At 38.4% G+C, this 9,277-nt stretch overlaps 1 protein-coding gene across 1 annotated transcript in view; it reads left to right on the top strand.

Moving 5' to 3' along the window:
• The first annotated feature begins 731 nt into the window (after window positions 1-731).
• LOC106939410 (glycosyltransferase-like protein LARGE1) overlaps window positions 732-9,277 on the top strand; it is a 14,305-nt gene continuing 5,759 nt past the window's right edge. Inside the window, exons 1-4 of the mRNA XM_015021799.1 lie at window positions 732-1,287; window positions 2,630-2,835; window positions 3,780-4,078; window positions 8,687-8,769. Coding sequence (XP_014877285.1) covers window positions 2,730-2,835; window positions 3,780-4,078; window positions 8,687-8,769 — 488 coding nt within the window. The 5' untranslated portion in view covers window positions 732-1,287; window positions 2,630-2,729. The remainder of the gene's footprint in view (window positions 1,288-2,629; window positions 2,836-3,779; window positions 4,079-8,686; window positions 8,770-9,277) is intronic.

The following is a 9,277-nucleotide window of genomic DNA, read 5'->3' as shown; positions in this document are numbered from 1 at the left end:
TGACTATCAAACTTTCTTGAGTTTTCACAAATCAGACAAAGGTTTCACAAATCCCAAACATGGTTCTAAATATTCTGCTTGAAGAGAAGAATAATCTATTCCAGGTTTGAAGTGTCTAGCTGTAGTAGTTGTTTAATTAGAGCAGATCTATGGTGATCCAGATGCCAAAAAATGGTCAAAAACTAACTTTATTGAGTTTTCACAAATCAGGAAAAAGTTTCACAAATCCCAAACATGGTTATAAATATTCTGCTATTAGAGCAGAATAATCTAGTCCAGGTTTGAGGTGTCTAAGTGTTGTAGATTTGGAATTAGACCAGTTCTAGTGTGATTAAGATGCAAAAAAGTGGTAAAATCAACATTTATTGAAGTTTCACAAATCCCAAACATGGTTCTAAATATTCTGCTATTAGAGCAGAATAATCTAGTCCAGGTTTGAAGTGTCTAGGAGTTGTAGTTTTTTAAATTAGAGTAAATCTATGGTGATCCAGATGCAAAAAAGTGGTAAAATCAACCTTTGTTGAAGTTTCACAAATCGGATAAAAGTTTCACAAATCCCAAACATGGTTTTAAATATTCTGCTATTAGAGAAGAATAATCTAGTCCAGGTTTGAAGTGTCTAGGTGTAGTAGTTTTTAAACTAGAGTTGATTAAAGATGTGGAAAGTAGTGAAATCGCCCTTTAGCTATTGGAAGCTAGAATTGGAAACCAACTTCAGCTTCGTCTCTGTTCTCCGGTCCCGCCAACACTCCGCTCCACAATGATCCAGTCCTTTTTTATCCCTAATCCCTCCGCGGTTCCAATGTTGTGATTGGATGCTCACTGCTTGTCAGGAAGAAAGGAGTGTTGTGTTGAGGCTGAAAACAGGACCACAAGCAATAATTAGTCAATATTGGGTAATTTGTTAATAAATGGTGGAGGTGCAGGATCCCCGCAGTCAGACCAGACAGACCGCTGTTTCTCTCCCCACTCTGCGTCGCTCACTACGGGTCACAGTGTTCCAAACCCACCGCTACTTTAACCACACATGATGGGGGTGCCGTGCGGCGACACAGACGGAAGCTTATCTTAGCTCTTTATCCTTCCTATAGCACACAACACGACCCACCTTTTGGTTCCGGTAACCTGAGGCTGTCGAACCTAGGAAATACTGATACATGGAGCAGCACAGAGTGGAGCCACCATGTCGCCTTCTTGAAAACAGATCCGGTGCTGAAACTGCATAACGGCTTTTAGAAGCTGGTTTCCGTTTTCTCTAAAATCAACCCGTTCAACCCTCTGCATCAGGTGAGCTTGTAATTCTCAAATCGAGCAGCTCTTAAACTACAAATAGGAGTTTTAAAATGTGAGCATTGCGCAAATGTGTCACATAGAAGTGAGTTGCTGAGGCGGCCATAGATGGTGCAGATCAACACCGGGTATATGATCAACATTTTCACGAAAGTGTTAGTCTGTCATAATAAATTATTCGGTATAAAAGAATAATAGAATAAATATATGAGGATCATGGACTTAACCGCAAATGTAGCAGTAGCAGGATGCGGTTTCAAAACAAAATGTAATAGGTTTTCTTTGTCCAGTAATCTAATATATTCCCATAGATTATATTAGAACAGTTTAATTTTTTACATTAACAGTTTGCCTTAAAATATAATTTAAATATATCCCTCTCGTTTTAATTTTTTTTTTAAATCCTCAAATTTTTTTGTTACTGTTAATTTTCTTAGCTTTAATGAGATTCCTGTTTTGTAATGTTGTTGTTAATATAGTATTTCTTATTCTGTTTCAGAATCCATCTTTATAACATAAATCCAGTTCTTGGAATTCAAGTCAAGTTTATTTGTAAAGCATATTTCCGCAACAAAGTAGTTCAAAGTTCTTCATATGATAAAAACACAGAGTAATCAGTTATGAAATATGCATTAAATATTGCATTTTGTCAAATGCCATAATCTAAATACTCAAGAATAATCATAATCAAATATATATATTTTCAAGATTATAATCAATGCTCTAAACAGGTGAGTTTTTAGCCTTGATTTAAAGGAACTCAGTGTTTCAACAGTTTTCTGGAAGTTTGTTCCAGATTAGAGGAGCATAAAAACTGAATGCTGCTTTTCCACGCTGTTCTGTGGATGCAGAGTAGATCAGAAAACGAAAATCTCAGTGGTCTGGAAGGTTGATACAATGATAACTATTCTCTGAGAGCCAGTGTAAGGACATTAGAAGTGGGATGATGTGCTCTGTCTTCCTAGTTTTAGTGAGAATGCAAACATAAGTGTTCTGGATCAGCTGGAACTGTCTGATTTTCTTAGGAGAGACTGTTGCAGTAATCAATAAATCTAAACTCTTGGATGAGTTTTTCTAGAGCTTGCTGGGACTTTACTCCTTTAGACCTGGAAATGTTTTCCAGGTGACAGAAGACTGACTATGTAACTGTCTTCATGTGCTTCAGGTCTGACTCTACCACGTCACCCAGATTACAGGCTGGTACCTAGCTGTAATAACTGAAGCTGTGAAGAGACTCTAGATCATTCCTCTTTGGAGCCAAAGATAATTACTTCAGTTTTGTTTCTGTTCAGTTGGAAAAAGTTATGTCACCTCAACCCATTGATTTCTTTTCTTTCAGTAAAAATGTTACAATGGGAGAAAAATTGTGAGAAATCAAGTGGACAAAAAATGCTCCAGAGAGGTCAATTTACCTCTCAACACTGACTTCAATTCAGAAGATGCTGGGAATATTTCGTGGACGAAGGAAGTTCCTGGCAGCCTCTCTTGTCTTGTTTTTCATCCCCACACTCACCTGGCTTTACCTGTCAATTGGAAATTTTCAAGGTAAGAGTGAATATTTATACCCTTCCTCTTCCATACCCCTTTCAGCCAGCCCTGCAAGGATAAACAAGCGTAAAGAATGGATGGAAGATAAAAGTGCCAATTGAACGAAAGTTTTACAAATGAGATGTGTGGTGATGCAAGTTTATTTTATTTTTAAGCTTTTGTACAAAGCAGCCTAAAGTTGTTACTTTGGTACTTACTAGTTAAGTTTTATCTACTTTGCTCATTATGTCAACTAGCTAAGGAAAACAATCTCAGGCTGGAAAGGTTTCCTTCTTGTTTCCTCTATTTTTAGGAATAATTGTCCTTGCTATTTCAAAGCTCTCTCTTTATCTTTCTTCTCTCTTCCTCTTCTCTTTGTTCAGCTCTACTGTCTGTATTCTTTATTGTTTATTTGCAGTTTATTCTGCAAATGTTTCTGTTTATCTGAAAGCCTCTCTTTTTTTAAACAAAATGTTTTTTTGTTGTTGCTTTTTTTGATGTCATCTACAATTGACATTTTACAATACTTTTCTTTTGAACAGCTTGGTACACAGCTCCACCCTTTTACATTATATACTAATGTTTATATATTTTCTTTCTTTATTTTCCAAATAATCCATTGAACAATCTGTTTGTCACTGTAATTGCTGGAGGAAAGAAAGCTTCACCAGCATTATTGAGCAAGAAATGATTGAAACATTGCAAATACTCTTCTAGATGAAATAACAAAGAAATCTTCCACTGATGTTTTAGATCTGTGCAATAACAACAGTTTTAAGTGGTCATCAGAAACAGTTTTATTGTCTGTAGTGTGTTTTGCTATATCAGTTAAACAATGGTCAAAATTTTGGGCTACGAAAGCTTTATTGTCTCCCTTACCTAAGACTCTTTTTGCTGAACGTCATTCCTGTTTAGTTTTTGGCCTCCTGTAAAATAAATTGATCTGTCCTATAATCCAACAGTGAAGTCCTTACCCCTATCTTCATTGGAAGCACAGTCACCTCCACCACTGGGTGACGCTAATGCACGACTGGCCTTAGAGCTGAGAATCCGAGCGGTGGAAGAGGAAAACAGGGCCCTGCGCCAGGAGCTCAGTCGTCCTGTCAGGAACTCGTCTGCTTCCTATACAAACCTCACAAGCAAAGGAAACCAGAGCCGAACTCATTTAGAAGAAGGCACCAGTAACAATGATGGACAAAAGAACGCTGCTGTGGGGAACAACTCCAACTGTTTACAACATCAGTTAGTGGATAAGTGTGAGGTGAGATAAGTCTTTGGTTTCCCTCAGGCCCATCACTCTAAATATGCCTATATTAAATCATTAGTGGTTACTGAAGCAGGAATAAAATTACAGCATTAAGAACTGTATTCAGATTCAAATAATCTTTATTGACATTCAACATAATATCAGAGATGCACTGCAGAATGAAATTACAATGCATATTAAGTCACAAACAGAAACTAGCTGGATAAACTGTAAAATAATATAAAAAGAAGAATAGAAGAATAATATAGAATAAAACAGAATAAAACCCAAATTAAAAAAAGGGGAGGTTGTATAAATATAAGTGCACACGTTTGCAATCTGTGCAAGAAATGTATCAGGAATAATATGTGCAAAACAATCAAAAACAGGTAAATAATATTATGGTCCTGGATTATTTGGAGTAATTCAAAGGCCTGATGGAAATTGGGTAGAAGGTGTTGCAGTACCTTACTGTTCTACATGACTGACTGCAGGATATTCTGCCAGAGGATAGGAGAGAGAACAGTCCACTACAAGGGTGAAAGGGATTCTTGTCCTCAACAGATATCGTTGCCACCCACTGTACCCAGTGGGTGGCAATGTGACCTCAATCACTTTTTCACCTGGCCTCACCACTCTCCCCAGTGTCTTCCTGTGTGAGGCACTGCTGCTCTCATGCCTCTGAAAGATGCTGCTGGTAAGCACACTCTCAATGGTGCCTCTGTAAAAAGCAATAAAGATTTATGGGCTGAAGTGTGCTCTCTTAAGTGCCTGCACAGAAAGTGCCGGCAACGTGGGCCCTTTTGACAGGGAAGCTGATGTGCAGCGACCAGGTGAGAGTGTCTGCTATGTGGACCCTGAGGAACTGTGTGTGACAATCTCCACAGCAGTATTCTGGATGTTGAACAGGGTGTCCACATGCCGTTTCCTCCTGAAGTCTATCAGCAGTTCTTTGGTTTTTCCCACATTCAGAAACAGGTTGTTATTGCTGTACCATTCTACAAAAAGTTTCACCTCCTCTCTGTAGTATTTCTCACTGTCCTGGATGAGACCCACCACTGTGTTAACCGCATACTTAATGATATAATTTATATTGTAAATTTTTTGTGACAGACCAGGACAAACTACAAGTTTTGTTTTTGTTTTGTTTTATATTTTTTATAAAAATGTGAAAAGTGTGGGATGGTTATCTATTCAGGCTATTTTCCCCTAAATTAAATCACTGCCTTCATGATTCTTTTAGTTCAAAAACACACCTGTGTATATGAGTTTTATTTTCTCATTTTTTTTTATGTGGTCTGTCTGGCTGGGTGGCACTTTTTATTAAAATTATTGGCCGAGTGTTAAAGTGAGGCCCAAAAGATTTGCTTTTACAAGCGAGCAATACAGTTTTCAGCATGATGCTCTGCTTCATATATACACTGCCTGGCCAAAAAAAAACAACAACTTGCCAAACTCTAATATTTTGTTGGACTGCCTTTAGCTTTCATTATGCCACACATTTGCTGTGTCATTGTTTAGATAAGCTTCTGCAGTATCACAAGAGTTATTTCCATCCAGTGCTGCATTAATGTTTTACCAAGATCTTGGATTGATTATGGTAGAGTCTGACCACTGCACAAAGCTTTCTCCAGCACATCCCAAATATTTTGGCATCGTCATCTTGTAATATACCCATGCCATCTGGGAAGAAAAAAATGGAATAACTTGGTCATTCAGTATATTCTGGTAGTCAGCTGACCTCATTCTTTGAGCACATACTGTTGCTGAAACTAAACCTGACCAACTGCAGAAAGCAAAAATCATAGCACTGGATGCACAGGCTTGTACAATAGATACTTGGCATGATGGGTTCATCACTCCACCTGCCTCTCTTCTTACCCTAATGCACCCATCACTCTGGAACTGGGTAAATCTGGATTCATCAGATGACATGACCTTCCTCCAATGCTCCAGAGTTAAACCTTTATGCTTCCTAGAAAATTGAAGCCTTTTTTCTGGTTAGCCTCACTGATTGATGGTTTTCTTAAGGCTACACAGCTGTTCAGTCCCAATCCCTTGAGATCCCTTCACATAATGTGTGTGGAAATGCTCTTACTTTCATTGTTAAACATAGCCTGGAGTTCTACTGTTGTTTTTTATTTATTTATTTTTTTTATTTGATTTTCCTAAACTTTTAAGTGACTGCCGATCACGATCATTGAGGATTTTCTTCTAGCCACATTTCTTCCTCAAAGATGATGGGTCCCCACTACTCTAGTTTTTAATAATGTGTTGGACAGTTCTTAACCCAATTTTAATAGTATCTGCATTCTCCTTTGATAATTTCTTTGCTTGATCCATGCCACTGATTTGGACCCTTCTCAAACAGACCGACATCTTTTCCACAACCATAGGATTTATCTTTCGACATGTTTAAGAAATGAGAGTACTCATTGCACCAGTTGGTTTTAAATAACTTGTTGCCAGCTGAAACATAATCAGCCTCCTAATTATCAATAGGAGGCTGGTACCTTAGTTAAATCAAGGTGGTGACTTTTTGGTGGGGGGCAGGCAGTGTCCTGGCCAAAACAAAAAAAAAAGCTAAACCGAAATTGCTTTGGGTTTATTTCAAATATAATAGACACACAGATGAAAAAGACAGGGAAGAACGTGAGGCAAACGGTTTAAAGCAGGGGTCTCAAATTCAATTTACCCGGGGGCCACTGTAGGCAGAGTCTGGGTGAGGCTGGGCCACATAAAGGATTCCACAAAAAACATTTAAAAAATATCCTCAAATGTCATCAACATTTAATTATTTATCCAATACATGAACTGCAGGCTTTGGCTTTGACAAAGACATGATGAGGGTGTGACAAAATTTAGGGTGCGTACACACTGCAGCCTGAAGTGACCCAATTCCGATTTTTTTGTCAAATCAGATTTTTTTTTCCCCGGGCCGTTCACACTGCCACACATGTATGTGTTCTGCAAACTACCTGAAAGTGTCCCGCAAGCGCAGTAGAGGGCGGAAAAGCGTCAGTGTTGTCAGTGTTCTGCTAAGCGTCATAAAAAGAAGTAGTGCTCGGTGTTTGCTGAAGTAAACATGGAGGCTAACGTTGGAGCTTAGCTTACATATTTGAAGTTGTTGTCCAACCGGAGTAGCATATTAACAACTTAATCCTCATTATAGTTCGTCATAGTTGTTTTTCTTCCCATTTGCGCGTATCAGGACGCAGAATTTGTTGAGTATCAGTGACGTTCAGATGAATGAGGCCTGGACGTTAGGTCGCGTTTGAATCGGATACGAATCAGATACGTATTTGATTCTTTTCACATTCGAAAAGAATCCGATCTGTGCTGTTCAGACTGTCATGAAAAGATCAGATACAGGTCGCATTACGTCAAAAAAAAAAAAAAAAATCGGAATTGAGTCACTTTAGGGTGCAATATGAACGCACCCTAAGTTTATTCCACTTGGCGTCGCTCTTGTTCTACGTTTCACAGAAGTCTTTAGCCAGCTAGCAATGTATGGAGAATGTCTCGACGCGTGACGTCATTACCGCTTCTGCTTGTCGCAACAGCGTGGCGATGACCGGTAGCAGTCGCTTTTTTCTGCGTTTGATTGTGGCATTTGTTAATGGTAGAAAGTACCGGAATGGCGACTGCAGGGAAGGGAAACTGGTACCAGACTGTTCCATCATCCGCTGGTCTATTGTTACAAGCGTAGTGTGCATGAAGTCTGTGTAGCTTAGCCTAGCACTGAATGTCAGCTATGACGAGGAACGGCTTGCGGGACTTCCTTCAGAGGTCTGCTCACCCTGTGGGCCATACTAATATTATACTGTCATATCACGGTGGGGGCCATGAGACATTGTCCCGCGGGCCGCAAGAATGAGACCTCTGGTTTAAAGGTAAAGAATGAGATATAGGAGTAGAGGAGATGGAAAGGATAGAAAAAAATACAAGTTAACACCCTAGAAGTCTGCTTCTACACCTGCAGAAAGAGAGGAACAAAAAAACAGAACCAAGAAACCACAGTGAAAAACTTATGCTTAAACAATAACAACTACATTACCAGAAATTTCATCGTACAAATTAAAGCAATATAAAATTAGAGACAAATGTAGCCTAACAGTGTATCTGAAAACACCTGAATCTTAAAAATAGGTGTGTGCAATCTAATCTGACAAGAAATGCATGTGTTCTGTGAAGGCTTTTCAGAAGTTTGCTATAGAACATTAGTGGAAACACAGCAGACAGGTCAGAGAGAATGTTGACACTCAGGATGTCATGTTTTAGATTCTATGTATGATTTTGTAGTTGATTGAACTGCTGCATGTTATTTTCGGCCCAATATGTTTCAAGTTAAGAGTTCAGAAAACTTTTTCAGACTAAACTACTATATTATTCTTTATTATAATTCCTCCCTTGGTGTTTAATGCAACTTCTTGACTGTATCTGCAACACCCTACCTGATGAAAATAACTATAGATGTTGACTCAGAACTGCAAGTTTTCCCCCATTCTTAACCATTCCAGCCTCTAGAATCGGATTTACATACTTTCAACACCAAAGGTATTGATGTTGAAAGTAAATAAATCCAATCAGTTTTTTTCATGGTTTTCTCTGTTCTCTCCCCAGACTATCCATGTGGCCATCGTATGTGCAGGTTACAACGCAAGTCGAGATGTTGTAACATTGGTGAAATCTGTCCTTTTCCACAGGTATGTCAACATTCCTTTACTTCAAGCCCCTCTGAATTCCCCTTTCTTAACCTAAAAAAATATTAAGATTTATGCTGCTCAAGATAGTTACAACATAAAGAGTCACTATTTGTGTAACTAAGGGGGCATGTTATGTTCATAAATCAATACTCAAGACCTTGAATATCAATCAATCAAATTTTATTTATATAGCACATTTCAGCAGCAAGACATTTCAAAGTGCTTTATATAGTAAAAAAACAGCATGTGACATTGAATAAACTACTGTTTATAAAGAAAGAGAAAGAGATTTAAAAAAAAAAAGATTAAAAAAGATAAAAACATTAAAACCCCTTTTAGGACTTTAGTTAAACGTCGTTTAACTGGGACTCTAACCCTCTGGGACTTTAGTCAAAAACGGTGTTTGACAAGGACTCCAACCTCTAGGACTTTAGTTAAACGCCGTTTAACTGGGACTCTAACCCTCTGGGACTTTAGTCAAAAACGGTGTTTGACAAGGACTCCAACC

This window comes from Poecilia latipinna, unplaced genomic scaffold (assembly GCF_001443285.1).
Source record: "Poecilia latipinna isolate Pla-1442-1.1 unplaced genomic scaffold, P_latipinna-1.0 Scaffold2863, whole genome shotgun sequence".
NCBI classification, from domain to species: Eukaryota; Metazoa; Chordata; class Actinopteri; order Cyprinodontiformes; family Poeciliidae; genus Poecilia; species Poecilia latipinna.
The sequence above is the reverse complement of the archived record's forward strand: the minus strand, read 5'-3'. Positions and strand labels throughout refer to the sequence as shown.